Genomic DNA, 17,008 nt, shown 5'->3' on the forward strand with positions numbered 1-17,008 from the left:
GCACAGGACACAGGGATGCAGGGGCTCATTCCGACTGCCCTGGGGCCGCTGCTGCTCAGGCAGCATTTAAAGGGGCACAGTCCCTTTGAAAGAAACAAATGGCAATCTGGGCACACAGGTCCAGCGGCAGCTGGAGGCAGAAGGGGCCGGTGACTTTGGGGGTGTGGAGCTGGTCCCTCCATCGCGAGCATCAAGAGGGCAGTGAACGTGCTGAAGTGTGTTGGCACAATTGCAGAGAAGCCAGCCAGGCCTAGGTGTGACCCTGGGACCTGGCAAGTCAGGGTCCCTGGGCGCAGCCTATAAGGGGGCAGGGAGTGAGTGGGAAGCAGGGGCCAGGGGGTGCACTCCATGGCATAGGTACCAATACCAGGGAGACACAGGTGAGGTTAGCACAAGATCCTGAAGGGAGGGGCGGTCAGGAACGACGCGCCAAATGACAGCTGAGATGGGAGTGGTGTCCGTCCGGTACTGCGTTAGGTCTGTCCTCAGCTAAATCTGCTCATGGATCGGGCTGAATGTACAGCAGACTGATCAAGGTGCAGGGCTGTGAGCCAGCTCCCAGACGCCCAAGGGGACAGGAGAACCTTGGGAGCCATAGCTCCTCTCCAAAGCCCTGTGTGAACTGGAGCCTGCTGCTTGGTGTGTCCCAGTGGTGATCTGAGACTTGGCTCCCCATCCCCTCCACTAGAGCCCTGGGCAGGGCACTGTCCCCCAGGAGAGGAGGACACCAAAGGGCAGCCAGGATAGCCCCTTCTGGGGTGAGCTATGGGAACGGGACCTGCTGCAGGAGCCATTCCCAGGCAGCAATGACACTTCCTCCACTCACCTGCTGGCTGACTGGGTCTGAGGTCCTTGGAGTACTGTCGAGGAGGGGGAGACTCTGATGAGCGTGAGGGAGAGGGCCTGCAAGCACTGTACCCGCCGGGGCAGCGGCCTGGCTGTGGATTTGGGGCCATGGCATAGCAGGGCATCTGCGCTCTGGCTCCATAGGTGCCTTTGGGGAACCCACTACGGGGAGGTGGATGCTGAATTCCTCCAGAGGCCCAGTTATTATTGTGCAGTATGCTACGGCGCTGTCAGTGCTGCTGCCTGCCATTGTCTGGTGCTCGGAGATCTACCTCTGTTGGAGCGTGCGCACGCGCGCGCATGCACACACACACAAACACGCACGCACACACACGCACACACCCCCCCCCCGTGGGGAGCCATGGGCAATTCAGGTTAGTCCAGCTGGCTCTGTCCCTTTTGGGAGATGGCGTGGCTGGGGAAATCCTGCCCTCCTGAACTGTCCTGCGTTGCCTTGTTTCCTGTCAGACCCTCTGGACATTAACCCCAGTGTGGATTTCCTCTTTGACTGTGGCCTCGTGGGGCCAGACGACGTATCCACAGATCAAGACCTCCCTCGCACCATTCGGAAGGTGAGCTCTGCATGTGTGTGCAAGGCTGCAGCGGCCCGGGGCGGCTGGCGGACATTTCTGCTAGAGCCCTGTGGGTTTCTGGTCTCAGCGAGGGCCATGTGGGGTGTCAGCAGGTGAGCTGTGCGAGGGAGATTTGCTGCCCGGGTGCGTGTTCTCTCCTTGGATGTCCTGGTAGGCGCCCTCTTGCTGTAGGTTTTCCTTCAGAAGGGGAGGCTACTGGGCTGTAATCGTAGAGGGGTCCTGAGTTCGACTGGACACAAGTCAACCTGTTAGGTGCTTCAGGGCTGGCTGTATCCGTCTGTACAGCTCCAGGACGTTGTGGGCACTGAACAAACCTTGGTGATGTCGCATGAAGATCAAGTGCTCAACTGAGCGCACGACTGCAGTCCCTGACCCGGAGAGCTTTGGCCCTCTGAGCTTTGCTGGCTCTGCTGCTGGAGTTGCAGCCTCAGGGGTTGAATTCATGCACTGTTGCAGCTCCTGCCGCGCAGGAGTGGGCTGGTCTGAGTGGTGGCCATCTCCTGGCTGCAACTGATCTCCCCACCCGGGGAGCAGGGTTTGGTGCTTTGCCCCATCAGTGCCTGTGCTGGACTGTTTCGGCACCCCCGGGAGGATGGAATATTCCTGCATAACAAAAATGCTAACAAGGCATCTGAGCCACAAGTGTCAGACTTGTGTAACTCTCTGAGAGCTGCCGTCTCAGCTGATCCTGCCCTACATTACTCCTATGGGTATTCCAGCCCTACGTTTCTAGGAGTCCGTGGCCATTCTGTAATCCGTAGGGACCGTCAGTAACACCTGCCTCTGCACCAGGTGTGCTCTGGCATTCCCAGCCTTACGCTGCTCTTGTCTGCAGGGTCAGAAGCGTCTGGTGCTCTCCGAAAGCTGTTCCCGGGACTCCATGAGCAGCCAACCCAGCTGCACGGGACTGAATTACTCGTATGGTGTGAATGCCTGGAAGTGCTGGGTGCAGACAAAGTACGCAGGCGGGGAGTCCAGTAAGGGAGAGGAGCTGCGCTTTGGCCGTAAGTGGTGCCCCAGCCCAGGGGTTGCTGTGGAGGTGTTGCAGCATCAGGCTGCGGAGCTCCCTGGGCCTGGGAAAGATGGAAGCCAGTCGCAGGAGCTCCTGAGTGCAGCGAGCCCCAGGGACCTGTCCTGAGTCCAACAGCCAGGCTCCAGGGGTGGAGTGCCCTAGTCAGCTCCGTGCACTCTGCTGCCCGAGAGCTCCTGCCTGAGGTTGGTCTGCTTCTGTCCCCACAGCCAAGCCCATGCGTATCAAAGAGGATATCCTGGCCTGCACAGCTGCCGAGCTAAACTATGGCCTTGCCCAGTTCGTCAAGGAGATAACACGGCCCAACGGCGAGCGCTACGAGCCAGACAGCATCTATTACCTCTGCCTCGGCATCCAGCAGGTAGGGGCTCCCCAGCCTGACGCCAGGCCATGGGAGAGCCTGGAAGGGGATCTCTCCTGGGCCGCACACCCTCCCCACCCCAACCCTATCCCCAGGGGCAGGGGCTTCCCAAGCCTCACATGCTCCCCCCATGACCCCTAGGAATGAGCAGCTCTTTGTGATCTAGCTGTGTGAGGATGGGGCGTGGGGCTTTCTCCACACCCTTCTCTGAACTCCCTCTAGTCCTGCCGTATGACTTCTCTCAGTGTGAAGAGCAGCCAGACTGGCTCAGACCAAGGGTCCGTTAGCCCAGTGTCCTGGCTGTGACAGTGGCTGGTGCCAGGTGCTTCAGAGGGAGTGAACAGAACAGGGCAACTATCTATCGCATGATCCACCCCGTCAGCCAGTCCCAGCTTCCTGCAGTCAGAGGCTAGGGACACCCAGAGCATGGGGCTGCATCCCTGACCGTCCTGGCTAGTAGCCATTGATTGACCCATCCTCCATGAACTTATCTAGTTCTTTCGTGAACTCAGTTATAGTCTTGGCCTTCACAACATCCCCTGGCAAGGAGTGTCACAAGTTGACTGTGCGCTGGGTGAAGAAGTACTTCCTTCTCTTTGTTTTAAACCTGCTGCCTGTTCGTTTTGCTGGTACCCTGTGGTAGAGTCTCTCTGCAGCAGTCTGCTTCTTCCTTGACAGATGCAGCCGTATATTCCTCTGACATGTGTGTGCACCCAGCACACTGGAGCCGGAGAATTGTGCCTAGCAGTGCCTGTAGGAGGTGGTGCACATGCCTCGTGCTAACAGTCCCCACCCTAGCTATCTGAGGCAGCTCTATCTCTATTTCCTCTACTCCCTGCTGGTGGCTGGAGTCAGAGCTCTGTGTGGTTCCTAACCTCACAACCTCTGTATTGTTAATTTGTGCCCTTAGTGTAGTGTGTGTTAAACTGAGTTCAAGTATTTAAGTAGTTTAAGTAAAAGGTGTGTTAGCAGCGAGAAGGTCAGAGAAAGTGTGGACCCCTTACAGAATGGGGAGGAGGTGAGCATCCCTCAGTGGTGACAGAACAGGTTCCGGACTGTTTAGAAAGGCTGGACATGCACAAGTCCATGGGGCTGGATGCAATGCAACTGAGGATGCTGAGGGAGTTGGTTGAAGCGATTGCAGAGCCATTGGCCATTATCTCTGAAAATTTGTGGTGATTGGGGAAGGTCCCGGACAATTGGGAAAAGGCAAATCAAGTGCCCATCTTCAAAAAAGGGAAGGAGGAGGATCCGGGGAATTACAGACCAGTCACCTCAGTCCCCGGAAAAATGGAGCAGGTCCTCAAGGAATCCATTTTAAGGCACTAGAAGGAGAGGAAGGTGATCAGGAACAGTCAACATGGATTCACCAAGGGCAAGTAATGCCTGACCAACCTGATTGCTTTCTATGAAGATGTGACTGGCTCTGTGGATGTGGGGAAAGTGGTGGATGTTATATACCTTGACTTTAGCAAAGCTTTTGGTACTGTCTCTCACAGTATTCTTATCAGCAAGTTACAGAAGTATGGGTTGGATGAATGGACTATAAAATGGATAGAGAACTGGGTAGAGCATAGGGCTCAACGAGTAGTGATCAATGGCTCCATGTCTAGCTGGCAGCCGGTCACAAGCGGAGTGCCCCAGGGGTCGGTGCTGAGGCCAGTTTTGTTAAATATATTCATTAATGATCTAGAGGATGGGGTAGATTGCACCCTCAGCAAATTTCCAGATGACACCAAGCTAGGGGGAATGGTAGATATCCTGGAGGGTAGGAATAGGATACAAAGTGACCTAGACACATTGGAGAATTGGGCCTAAAGAAATCTGATGAGGTTCAACAAGGACAAGTGCAGAGTCTTTTACTTAGGTCGGAAGAATCCCATGCCCAGCTACAGACTGGGGACCGACAGGGTAGGCAGGAGTTCTGCAGAAAAGGACCTGGGGTTTACAGTGGATAAGAAGCTGGATATAAGTCAGCAGTGTGCCCTGGTTGCCAAGAAAGCTAACGGCATATTGGGCTGCATTAGTAGGAGCATTGCCAGCAGATCAAGGGAAGTGATTATTCCCCTCTATTCAGCGTTGGTGAGGCCACATTTGGAGTATTGTGTCCAGTTTTGGGCCCCCCACTACAGGAAGGATGTAGACAAATTGGAGAGAGTCCAGCAGAGGGCAACAAAAATGATTAGGGGGCTGGAGCATAGGACTTATGAGGAGAGGCTGAGGAAACTAGGCTTGTTTAGTCTGCAGAAGAGAAGAGTGAGGGGGGATTTGACAGCAGCCTTTAACTACCTGAAAGGGGGTTCCAGGGAGGATGGAGCTAGGCTGTTCTCAATGGTGGCAGATGACAGAACAAGGAGCAATGGTCTCAAGTTGCAGTGGGGGAGGTCTAAGTTGGACATTAGGAAAAAGTTTTTCACTAGGAGGGTGGTGAAGCACTGGAATGGGTCACCTAGGGAGGTGGTGGAATCTCCATCTTTAGAGGTTTTTAAGGCCCAGCTTGACAAAGCCCTGGCTGGGATGATATAGCTGAGGTTAGTCCTGCTTTGAGCAGGGGTTGGACTAGATACCTCCTGAGGTCCCTGCCAACCCTCATCTTCTGTGGTTCTGTGAATCAGGCTGCAGCAGTTCTGTATTGAGGAGAACGTCACTCTGATAAACGACCATTTTCCTGGGGTCCAGAATCATCTTGCAGACCATCTCAGCAGGAATTCTTCCCTGAGTCACAAGTGGTCCCTGAAGACAAGTATCCTCCGGGTCATCTTCGCAGCTTGGGGCATCCTGGCGACTGACCTCTGCTATGAGGGACAACAAGAGATGCCATCTATTCCGCTCTCGAGGGGCCTCCATCCGACTCTCTCTGACACGGACAGTCGGCTCTGCTGTACAGTTTCCCCTGATCCTCCCACAGCTCATCCTCAAGCTGAAGGCAGATCAGGCCAAGCTCACTCGCATTGCCCCGGTGCGGCCAAGGCAGTGCTGGTTCTCTGACCCTACACTGTCCACTCAGCTCCCTTTCCTCTTCCTCTCCATCCTGATCTGTTCACACAGAACGACAGTCAGACCTTACATCCCGCGCCCAGCTCCCTGCATCTCATGGCATGGCTCTTCGTGGCTGAAGGAGGAGGAAGTGCGGTGTTTGGCCACTCTTCAATGGGTCCTACTCAGCAGTAGAAAGCCCTCTACTAGACGGGCAGATTCAGTGAAATGAAGTGGTTTTCAGTGTGCCACAATGGTGGCTTCTCTCTAGGACATCTTTGACTGTGCTGCACCCTCCGTTGTCGGGACGTGCACTCAGTTCATTGAGGGTGCAGCTGGCAGTGATGTAAGCATTTCATCCCCCCCATTCAGGAAAGATCAGTCTTATCCAATGCCATGGTAGCAAAATTCTTAAAAGGACTTCTTCGTCTCCATCCTCCAGTCCGAGAGCTGGTTCCTCTGTGGGACCTTAACGTGGTCCTAGCAGCTTTGATGGGACCGTCGTTCGAGCCCTTGGCATCTTGTCCCTTTCTGCTTTTCTGTCAGAAGACTGCGTTCCTGGTGTCAATAATACCCACACAGAGTCTGTGAGTGGCACGCTGTCATGGCAGAGCCTTCTTAACCTCAATTCTCCAAGGACAGAGTGACTTTAGGACTACACCCAACATTTCTGTCTAAAGTGGTCTCTGTTTCCTTTGAACCAACAGTATATTTACCTGTGTTTTTCTTCGGGGGAAGCAGAATCTTCATCCATTAGATGCCAGGCGATGTCTAGCCTTCTGTCTGGACAGAACTAACCCTCACCTCGCCTATTTGTGTCGCATGCAGAGATCGCATGAAGGGGCAAGCGGTCTTTTCACAGGTGGTCACTAAATTGAGAACTTTCTGTATCAAGACTGTATACGAAATAGCTTCAGCTAACCCCGCTCAGCAGGCACAAGCTGGTTCTGTCAGTAGCATTCCTCAGGGTTAGCGGTGTTGGTTATCTGCATGGCGCTATGTTGTCGATACGTACGTTGACAAACCATGATGACATCACTGCATGTTGCAGGGCAGATGCAAGTTTTGGTAGGGCGGTCCTGCAGTCCTGGTGTGGGTGGGCTCCAAGCCCCGTCTCCTGGGGGGTTACTGCTTGTGAGTCACTTAATACCCGCTGCTTGAAGAAGACATGGTTACTTAGGGTAACTGCGGCTCTTTGAGATGTGACGCAGTCGTGTATTCCACCACCCACCCCCTGACACAAAGGGACAGAGTCCGGTCTCTGGGCGTTTGGCCTGAAGGAACTGAGGGGGTTGGGGCGCTGCCGCCTCATAACCAGGGGAGTTGCTCTGAACATGAGGCACGAGTGCTGCCTCCCCTGGGTACTGCTAGGCACAATTCTGCAGCTCCAGAGAGCTGGGCATGCCTGCGTGGAATGCACGTCTGCATCACGTCGAAGAACCAGTTACAGCAATGACTCTTTCACCCCGTGCTCCAGATACACTGAACGTATGTTGTCTCCCTTCTAGTACCTGCTGGAGAACAATCGGATGGTGAATATCTTCACGGACCTTTACTACCTGACCTTCGTGCAGGAGCTGAACAAGTCCCTGAGTGGCTGGCAGCCCACACTCTTACCAAACAGTACGTGTCCCAGCACCGCACACTCCTCTGCCAGCATCCACTGAGCCTTAAGATCAAGTGTCCGGCTGGGCTGGAGGAGGCCAAGTAGGTGCCACCCCCCAGGGATGCTTCCTGGGGGGTTTGCCAAAGGAGACAAGTGGCTCCTTGGATCCCCCAGAGTGCACAGATTGAGGCCTGCCTGCCCTTCCCCCCTCCTCTTCATCTTCCTGGAGGGGGAAGGCCACTGCCCCACTGCATCTTGGAGCCTCGTGTAACCTCCCCCGGGGAGCCCACCATAGACGTGGGCCAGGGGTTGTAGGCAGTTGGGATTCAGCCTCTCAGGATGGGCTGAGGGTGGAACACGAGTTAGTGGTGCCTCTGGAAACCACCTTCTCTGTCCAGATACAACAGGGGCCTCCCTTTGGACCAGACTCCACAGCAGGGGAGTGTCAGACCAGGGGGCCTCTCAACCCGTGTCTGGTTCCTGGTTCCCAGGCCGGAGGGTTGTGACCTCCCTGCCATAGTCAAGCAATAACTCGAAGACAGACTTTCAGAGGTGCCCGGCTCCCGAGGGCCGTGTTTTCCACAGCAGGCAGCCCACACTCTGGGCCCCAGGCTCGGAGCGGTTGTCTTCATGCACCCCGATGCGGTCATGCTGCCAGGCCCAGCCTCTTGGCTGCCAGCAGCCCGTTCCTGGGGGAGGCTGCTGGGCTGGATCGGTGTGCCTGGTTTGGGGCAGGAGTTGGCCAGTTCCGGTCCTGCCTGCTGCTCTCCCTTTCTCTAGCGCATGCAGTGTGCGTGACACTCTCTTCTGAGCCCAGAGGGGGCTGGGGGGCTGGGTTTAGTTTGGGGTGGGCTTGCACCAGCTGGGCTGTCGCTGGGTTCGTCTAGTTTGGGCCGTTGGCGGTCCTGGCTGCGGGGAGTACAGTGGGCAGCTCCCGGCCTCGCACCAGCGGGTGCTGCAAGCATGGCTGCTTTGTAGCACCAGCTCCTGGGGGCTGTTCCACGTGGACCTGGCTCCTCCCTGGCACTGGTGCCGCCCCACTGCACTGGGGCAGGGAAGGTGTTGTCCTGCCACTGAGCCACGCTCCGCCTGCCCAGGGAGGGAGCGATCCAGGGGAGAACCCCAGTGTCCTGCTTGACGTTCCCCTGCGGGTGGCAGCCACGTCCCCCTGCAGCCGCCCTGCCAGTCCAGACCTCACTGGGGAGACTGCAAGATGGTGAGTGCGCGTGACCCAGCTTCTTCTGCTGTGTGCTTGCAGACACGGTCTTCTCCCGCGTGGAGGAGGAGCACCTCTGGGAGTGTAAGCAGCTGGGCGTGTACTCCCCCTTTGTCCTCCTCAACACCCTCATGTTCTTCAACACCAAGTTCTTCGGCCTGCAGACGGCGGAGGAGCACATGCAGCTGTCCTTCACCAACGTGGTGCGCCAGTCCCGCAAGTGCACGACGGCCCGGGGCACCACCAAGGTGGTGAGCATCCGCTACTACGCCCCCGTGCGGCAGAGAAAAGGGCGAGGTAGGGGCCTGTGCGTGTCTGTCTCCCTGCCCCCGCCCCCGCCCCAGTGCGCTGGCTCTGACCCGGCTCTCTCTGCAGACAGCAGCTCGGGGAAGCGGAAGCGAGAGGAGGAGCTGCCTATCCTCGAGCAGCGGGAGAACAGGATGAACCCGCTCCGGTGCCCAGTCAAGTTCTATGAATTCTATCTCTCCAAATGGTGAGACGCCCCAAGGGACAGGGGGCCGCAGCCCTTCTGCGGGCGCGTCCGCTGCTGCGCCACATGCCCAGCAAAGGAAGGGAGGTTGCAGAGCAGCCTGGGGCTGCCTTTGCAAAGACCGACGCCGAGCATGGCCTTCCGGGGCCATGCCAGCTAAGCAGGAGGCCTGAGGCGCATGTCTCCAAGCGTTGGTGTCTCACTTCCCCGGGCCCATTTCTCTCCGTCGTTGCCGGAGTGCTGTGATCACAGCCCTGGGCTGAGTCACTCGGCGGGCACCGTCCCTCCCTCCTTACCTGAGGGCCTGGCGGAAGGAGGTGGTGGTGGACGGGGAAGGGAGCTCTGCCCTGGGTCCCCTTGGGATAGGAACTCCAGACGTGACTCCTGGGCGCTCACCCTGCAGGAGAAGGACCAGCAGTACACCAAAGTGCTGGTGCCGCCTCTGCAGACGCTCAGGATGGGCTGGGCTCTAGTCCCACTGCTTATCTCATGAGTGAAGGGGGGACCGGGTGAAGCAGGGAAGGGCTCCAGCGTGGGTGAGGCGGGCAGGACTGGGCCGGGCTCTAGGGTGAGGTTCACTCTGCCCCCCTCTTGCCACAGTCCCGAGAGCCTGCGGAACCGGAACGACATCTTCTACCTGCAGCCGGAGCGGTCGTGCATCGCAGAGTCGCCTCTCTGGTACTCGGTCATCCCCATGGACAGGAGCATGCTGGAGAGCATGCTGAACCGCATCCTGGCCGTCAGGGAGATCTACGAGGAGCACAGCCGGGGCAGCGGCCTGGATGAGGACATGGACTGAGCGCGGGGCAGGGATGGAGCAAAGGCAGGCGGTGCCCAGGACTGTGCTGGGCTGGGTCTCCCCAGCTCCCGCCTGGCCAGGGGTAAGGTGTGCGGGTGAGGTGCTGAGCTGCTCCCTGCCCTGTCCATGGTGTATAGGACTCTGACCATCCCTGCCTGTACCATGCTAGTACCATGCCGTCCCCCTCACACACCAGCCCCTGGCACGCAGCCTGACCTGTGCTCTGCCTGGCTGGAGCGTGTCCCACCCCAGCCTGCTTGTCTTCCCAGGGTGGCGATGCAGAGCCAGGCCCCTTCCCTGCCCCCCAGCCCTGCCTGTCCCCTCTCACCAGGGCTGTGTAACATGGATGCCATGCTGAGGGACCATGGGGGAGGGACATTTGAGTGCCACGGAGCCAGGCAGGGCCATGCAGCAGCCCTGAGCCTCCTCGGCTCCCTGCCCAGCCGCAGCAGGGGGGAAGGGAGCCATGAGAGCGCAGGGCCCGGGGAGTGGCTTTGCCAGCTGGGGTCGCAGGGCCGTGCCCGGAGGCTGGCTCTGGGGTTGGGCCGTTCCCGTGTGGGAGGCAGCGGGGCCAGCTCTGCTGGAGGGGGCTGTGTTCCCAGGGCGGCCTGGCTGTCCTGACACTGGCTCATGCCCTTCTCCCGTTCAGAAGAGCAGAGCTCCTGGGGTCTCCCTTTCCCCAGCTCTGCACTAGCTGTGACTTCACCCTCCGCTGTGCGCTCACAACAGCCATGCGGGCTGCTGGGGTCTGAACTGTGCGTCTGGCCTGGGAGCCCAGGGGCTCCTTGCTGCAGGCTGCGGAGCCAGGGCCCCTCCTTCCCTCCGCCCCCAAGATGGAGCAGGATGGAGGGAGCTGCCCTTGCTGGCCTGATGCTATCAGCTGGAGGAGGGAGCCTCTGGGCCTGGACTCGGCTGCTGGGCCTGTCTCTTCCAAGCCTGCCTTGGCCTGAGAATCCTGCGGGGCCGCGCCGGGCCAGGACTCCCGTGCAGTGGGGGGTCCACAGTCCAAAGGGGGAGTGGAGCCTGCTTGGGTCTCCCCATGTGCTCAGCCCTGCCCCCAGCTTTGCTCATCCCTCTGGCTCCCTCCCTTGTGTTCTGTTCTGGTTTTTTATCCGCTGTAAATGGGACTCGGCAGTGTCTGTTGAGCCTGTATATATTGTTCTGGGGCCTGGCCCGGGCCCCGTGTCCATGTCGAGCGTGAGCCAGTCACTGTCTTGTTGTAGTGATGATGGGGCGTTAGGACTAACCTTGTGTCTCTAGAACCATTCATTTCAAATAAAGACGCAAACCTGCCGGCAGCTGCTGTGCTTAATCCAGCGCGGCACAGCGGGGGCTGCCGGCTGCCTCTGCGCCCGTCGCCTTGTCCAGCGCCAGATATCTGGCACCAGGCATTGCTGCCTGATCCCTGCCACCTCACCCCCACTCCCTGCCCCACCATCCATCCGTCCATCCCCAGAGCTGTGCCCGCTCACCTGCCAGGGCAGCTCTGCTCAGCAGCGGGGCGCTGTCATTCCCAGCATGTGCTAGCCCTCTGAACCACGCTGCCCTGGCCCCTCTGGCGCTGGAATATCTATGAAGTGCTGGAGCAGGCCCCAGCTGCCGTGGGGAGGGGAAAGCAGGGTCGTGGCCTCCCTTTCTATGAGCGGAGCAGGGAGGTGGTCGAGCTCTACCCTATGGGCCTGGGTACGGTCCTGCAGAGACCAAGACCACCAGGCAATATGACCCGCCCTGTCTGGGGGTGGGGGGGGACATGGGACAGCCAAGCAGCCCACAGCTCGGGTTCACAAAGCCTCCTGCAGAGGCTGAGCTTGTACCAGGGGCTGGAATGAAGGGTGGGCCTGGCCCCAGCTCCAGCTCCATCACTCCAGCCGCTGGCTGCACTGGAAGAAGCTCTCACCTCTAGCAGTGATGGTGCCTTTCCTGTTCTCACTGAGTGACGGGGGCAAGCCTGCAGTGACCTCCGTGCCCAGTGCGAAGAAACCTGACCAGCCAAGCTGAGACAGAACTCCAGCCAGAGGTTTAATGTAGCCCACGCTTGCTCCCTTTCACCCTCTTCACCCCAGCAAGGCCCAGGAATGCTGGAGGCAGCATGGAGTGGGTTTCCCATTCAGTGCAGAGCAAGGGCCTGGATCCTTCTCGGGAGAGCAGAGACACCACCCAGCAGGAGGTTCCCTCCCGACCCCTGGGCTGGGGCCCTGCACGCAGAGACCCCGTAAGCTAGCGAGAGAAGCAGCCTAGGACTGAATTCCCCTTTCATGCCAGGGGTCTGTGCGGGGCTTTGCTGAGGGAGAACCCTTCCCCTGTGCCAGCCGTTTGCAGAACTCTCTTGTTGCAGAAGAGAATCATTCGCATCCCAGCCGGGCTCCCAGCAAGGGCTGTAGCTGTCGCTCAAACCACAATGTCACCCGAACATCAGCCGCAGCCTTTGCTTTTCCACGTGTTGCCCGTGGGTGTCGAGATGGCTCGAGTGTTGCTGGGACACAGGAGCCTGGGGAGGGAGCCACATGACTGGGACGCAGAGGCCGTGGGGCCTGAGCCTTCCCGCTCAGAACAGCGCCATCTTCCCTCACTGAGGCTGGGACAGCCACAGCCTGCAATGCTGGGCCCGAGGTGCGTGGCATAGGGCCTGGGAGGGGCTCGTGGCCCTGAGCATCCAGCTACTAGGAGAGGCTTTGCTGGTGCCTCCATGAGCTGTGGCACTGCCCAGGAGCGCAGGTCAGGCCAGGAGGGTGCCTCTCCCCCCTGAAAAGGGGAAACGGGGGAGTGGCAGGTGCCTCTTGCACAGGCCAGGTTCAGTGCAGCAGTGAAGGCCTTGTCACATGGGCATGGAAAAGCTCCAGGCCCTGCCTTCTTCCTGCGAGTGTGGAGCATTTACCCCTGATGGGCTACAGCCCAGCCCAGCCCCTAGGCGCCCCAGGGCTGCATGGGGAGCAGGCGAGGGGAGAGGACTTGAGTTCTGCACGTCTGGCCCGGTGTCAGGCTCCGGGACGGTGGTGTCTGCGTGATGGGCCTAGTATTTCCATGGCAAGGAAACCAGGGGACAGCATGGAAACGCAAGAGTCTCCTGGGCAGAGCTGTGCTCCCCTGTGCTGCAGTCTTGTGGTACCTGAGTGCTTGTCTGGTCCCCCCGCCAGGCAGTGCTGGGCCGCACCTGGCTCCCCGGGCGGGGCGGGGCTGGGCCGCCTCCACTAAACAGCCAAGTCACTGGGTCTCAGCTTAGTGCTGGGCTGACTGGTCCTGCTGCCCTGCTGCCACATTTCTGCCAGGAGCTGCTCAGCAGCTCGTCCTGCTCCATAGCTGGGCCTGCTGGAGTGAAGCTGCAGTGGAAGGCCGGTGGCAGCCGGATGGGGAAAGCTGCAGCTGTGCCTGGGACTGAAGCCAGCTGGGATGTCTGGCACAGTACCGTGGGAAAGGTGCAGATGTCTTGTGGCCTTGGTGTCAGGCTCCTGGCGGTGCTCAGTGGCCAGGCCCTGCTTCCACCTGGTGATGCCCAGGTGGTACATTTCAATCAGGTTGAGGAGCAGAGACAGGCAGGCCACACCCAGCATGAAGAGGATGAAGATGGTCTTCTCGGTGGGCCGGGCGATGTAGCAGTTGACGGTGTTGGGGCAGGGCCAGCGGTTGCATGTGTAGAGAGGCTTCAGTTCAAACCCGTACAGCACGTACTGGCCCACGATGAAGCTCACCTCGAAGAGCATCTTAAAGACAATGTTGCAAACGTATGTCCTCAGAATAGCCCCCCGCAGATGGACTTTGCCATGGCCATCTTTGATGGAGGGCTTGTGCTGCACCAGGGGCCCCCAGGTCTCCTCTCGCTGCTGCTCCTTCCCCTCCGTGCGCACCAGGTGCAGGATGTGGCCCAGGTAGACGAGGCTGGGGGTGGAGACGAAGATGATCTGCAGCACCCAGAAGCGGATGTGAGAGATGGGGAAGGTTTGGTCGTAACAGACGTTCTGGCAGCCTGGCTGTTTGGTGTCGCAGGAGAAGCCTGACTGCTCGTCCCCCCAGACTTTCTCTGCAGCTGCTCCCAAGACCAGGATACGGAAAATGAAGAGCACCGTGAGCCAGACCTTCCCCACCACCGTGGAGTGCTCCTGCGCGCGCTCCAGAAGCCTCCCCAGCAGGTTCCAGTCACCCATGAGTGCAAATACCGGCTCGTCCTAAAAGAGAAGAACACGCCCAAACGTCGGCATCCCAGAGACTTGTGCCCTCCCAGCCCCAGAGCGGGGTGAGGCTGGCTCCCTGCACTGGGCACAGCCCCGCAGCAGAGCCCTCCCCTTCCCTCTGGCACAGCCTGGCATCTGGAGCTTCCTGCCCGGGGGCGCTGCGAGGGATCCAGCGCACAGCACTGCCTGAGAGGCCGGATCCAGCTCACAGCCATGCTTGCCTCTTGCCGGCAGTAAATTCCTGTATTATTTGGTCTCGTCCTGGGTTCAGGTGTTTGTAAGATCCACGGGCCTCGCTCCAGAGCAAACTCAGGAAAAGGGACCGGGTTATCCTGTGGCTGCCGGAGCCCATCAGCTGCCTACGGCTGCAAAACCCGTGTGTGAGCGCCAGCTCTGCGGCCCTGGTGTTGGGGACTGGCTGTGGCCCTTTCGCAGCCAGAGCCTGGGAGCGGTTCAGTGTGTATCTGCTGTGTGCAGCTGGTAACGCAGGGCAGCTGGAAATAAGTGACTCCTAGACAGAGAATCTGAGCGGCTCCCTGTGGAGTGAGCGGAGCGGCTGGGCGGTGTGGGGAGAAGCTCGCACCACACTTTCTCTCCTAGGGGTTGAGCCAGGCTGCACGCTGCCGGGCTAGGGTTCCAGTTGAGCCGCGTCGCTCAAGCCCTTTAAGCTGGACCAGCAAAGCGCTGCAGGAAGGAGCCTGCCCCGCCCAGCCCAGTGCTGCTCCCGTGCATCCAGGGGCCACGCAAGGGCCCAGGGCCATGGTGTCTCCCACAGCACCAGGCCGGGGACCGTCTGTGCACATGGGAACCGGCACCAGGCCTAGTGCATTTAGCAGCTGCCATGAGGCCACAGGCCTGGCCAAAGGCAAAGAAACCCCCTCACCGTTCGCAGGTCCTGCAGCCGTGGAGCCTCGTCACCAGCTGCCTTCCAGCCTCTCCATGCCTCTGGGGTAGTAGATCCCTGCAGCCCCAGCAGGGCGCCTCCCAGCTGCTCTTCTGGAGGTATCCGGCGAGGGGCTGGCAGGCGGGCGCACGTCTGTCTGTCTGACTGACTGTCTGTAGTGTTTTGTGCAGGTTATGTTGGAGGGGTAAATCATGGCTCATTGGCTGTCACCGTGATTGACAGATGAAATAGCCACTGGGAATCTTGCTACCTCTTTATTTTTGGCCTGGGCACGTTTCTAAATATAACCCCAACTGCAGGGAGCAGTGTGGGGGCAGCTCTGAACCAGCCCTGGGCATTCTCTGACTCTGCCGCCTCAATGCCATTGGAGGGTCATTTTCCTGACCGACCTCCAGTCGCTGCTGGGACCGGGGGCTGGGCTCCTCCACACGGGCTCCCAGTGCCCCAGGATGGCAGGCTCTGCCTGAATGGGGGGCACCCACACCCCGGTGTGCATGGGGAGGGGCCGCACTATTCCGCAGGCCCCAGGGCAGGGCCAAGGGCCCCTGGGCACCTGCACAGTGAGGGGTGGAGGCATGCAAAGGCCGCCTTGCCCTGCTCTCTGCAGCACACAGTGTACCCACACCCCCTCCTTACTATTTACAGGGTGGGGTGACGTTAGTGTCCCCCCCAGTCTGTAGAAGCTCAGAGGGCAGGGCCTCGGCTCCCATCTCTGCAGTGGAGAGCAGGGGCTGGGGATGGGGATGGGTCCCTGGGGCTCAGCCTCCCCAGTGAGATCCACGGAACACCAGATATGTCCAGAGCATGGACCCTGCCCTGGACCAGCTACAGGATGCCCCCCTCTGCCTGCGCCAGGGCGCGGCCTGGCTATGTGCCCACCTGCAGCACCCCCAGCAGGAAGAACTCCAAGCCCAGGCACCAGGAATTCCTCCTGCGGTTACTGGTCTAACCCATGGCAGAGCAGGTCCCTGACCATCTTGGCCAAGAGCCATTGCTGTACCTGACCTCCAGGAACTGAACCCAATTCTTTTGTGAACCCAGTTATGCTTTTGGCCTTCACAACATCCCCTGGCAAGGAGTTCCACAGGTTGACTGTGTGCTGGGTGAAGAAAGACTTCCTTCTTCTTCGAGTGATTGCTCACGTCCATTCCACTGTAGGTGTGTGCACGGCTACTGGAACTTTTTTCACCTTAGCAGTTCCCTTAGGGCCGGCTCCGGTGCCCTCTGGAACCCCGCGTGCATGGCGCGGTATATGAGGTGCTTCTGGCCCTACGCCCCCTCAGCCCCTTCTTTCCGCCCGTGGCGGTTACTGGAAAGGCCTGCGCTTCCATTGCAAGCGCTTTATTCCCTGAGTTTAAACCTTAAGACTAGGGTTTTTGTGTTAATTAGTTCGTTAGACTAGTAACTGCTGTAGTGGTCGTTAGACACTGGAGGATGGTCTAGCTGAGTTTCTGACTGGGAGCGGGTGTGCTCCGGTGTCATGGCTTCAAGCCGTGTGCTCCGGCGGGACGGCTTTCCCGCTAACTGACCCGCACTGCCTGAAGCGTGGCTCTTCGCAAGTAAGAGAACGGATCGTGAGGCTTTCAGACTCCGGATAATCTGCCTGAAAGCCCGGCTCACGGAGCCCTGAGCCGGCTCTGAGCCACCTGCTTCGCTGTGGTATCCAGCACACCGCCGGTGCAGAGAGCACCGTCAGCACCGACCCGACTTGGCACCGCGGAGACGGAAGCACTCAGACTCTCCCGCACCGCCGGAGCAGGCGGGTGGAGCACCGATCCGCACCGAGGTCGGATCACGGGGACCCCCTGCCAGAGCCAGCGTCTCCAGCCAGGGAGCCTCACCTGACACGAGGAGTGGGGGAGCCCCTCGGCACCTACCGGCACCGTCGACTTCGGTGGCCGAAGGGCGGCAAGAGCCTCGTTGGCCTTGCATATGCCACCGCCGCCCATACCTCCGCGGGCGAGAAGGGGCTGGCGTTATGGGGAAGCCCGTGTTGGGGCCCCCTGAACGGCTCAGGAGAT

General features: G+C 59.3%; 2 protein-coding genes across 5 annotated transcripts in view; one reads left to right on the plus strand and one right to left on the minus strand.

The window, feature by feature from the left end:
• ZMYM3 (zinc finger MYM-type containing 3) overlaps positions 1-11,009 on the plus strand; it is a 51,130-nt gene extending 40,121 nt beyond the window's left edge. For all 4 annotated transcript variants that reach the window (XM_067547944.1, XM_067547942.1, XM_067547946.1 and 1 more), the window contains 7 exons: positions 1,315-1,418; positions 2,275-2,443; positions 2,679-2,830; positions 7,315-7,429; positions 8,671-8,925; positions 9,004-9,121; positions 9,719-11,009. In XM_067547944.1, the coding sequence (XP_067404045.1) occupies positions 1,315-1,418; positions 2,275-2,443; positions 2,679-2,830; positions 7,315-7,429; positions 8,671-8,925; positions 9,004-9,121; positions 9,719-9,917 (1,112 nt within the window). In that variant the 3' untranslated portion in view covers positions 9,918-11,009. The remainder of the gene's footprint in view (positions 1-1,314; positions 1,419-2,274; positions 2,444-2,678; positions 2,831-7,314; positions 7,430-8,670; positions 8,926-9,003; positions 9,122-9,718) is intronic.
• Positions 11,010-13,105: 2,096 nt separating this feature from the next.
• Positions 13,106-14,056, minus strand: LOC137153868 (gap junction alpha-3 protein-like). Its single transcript, XM_067549684.1, has one exon. It carries the CDS (start codon positions 14,054-14,056, stop codon positions 13,106-13,108), a length of 951 nt encoding a protein of 316 aa, XP_067405785.1.
• Between the last annotated feature and the right edge of the window lie 2,952 nt (positions 14,057-17,008).

The sequence above is a fragment of the Emydura macquarii genome, unplaced genomic scaffold (assembly GCF_026122565.2).
Source record: "Emydura macquarii macquarii isolate MOO-44397 ecotype Brisbane River unplaced genomic scaffold, CSIRO-AGI_Emac_v2 contig_1253, whole genome shotgun sequence".
NCBI classification, from domain to species: domain Eukaryota; kingdom Metazoa; phylum Chordata; order Testudines; family Chelidae; genus Emydura; species Emydura macquarii.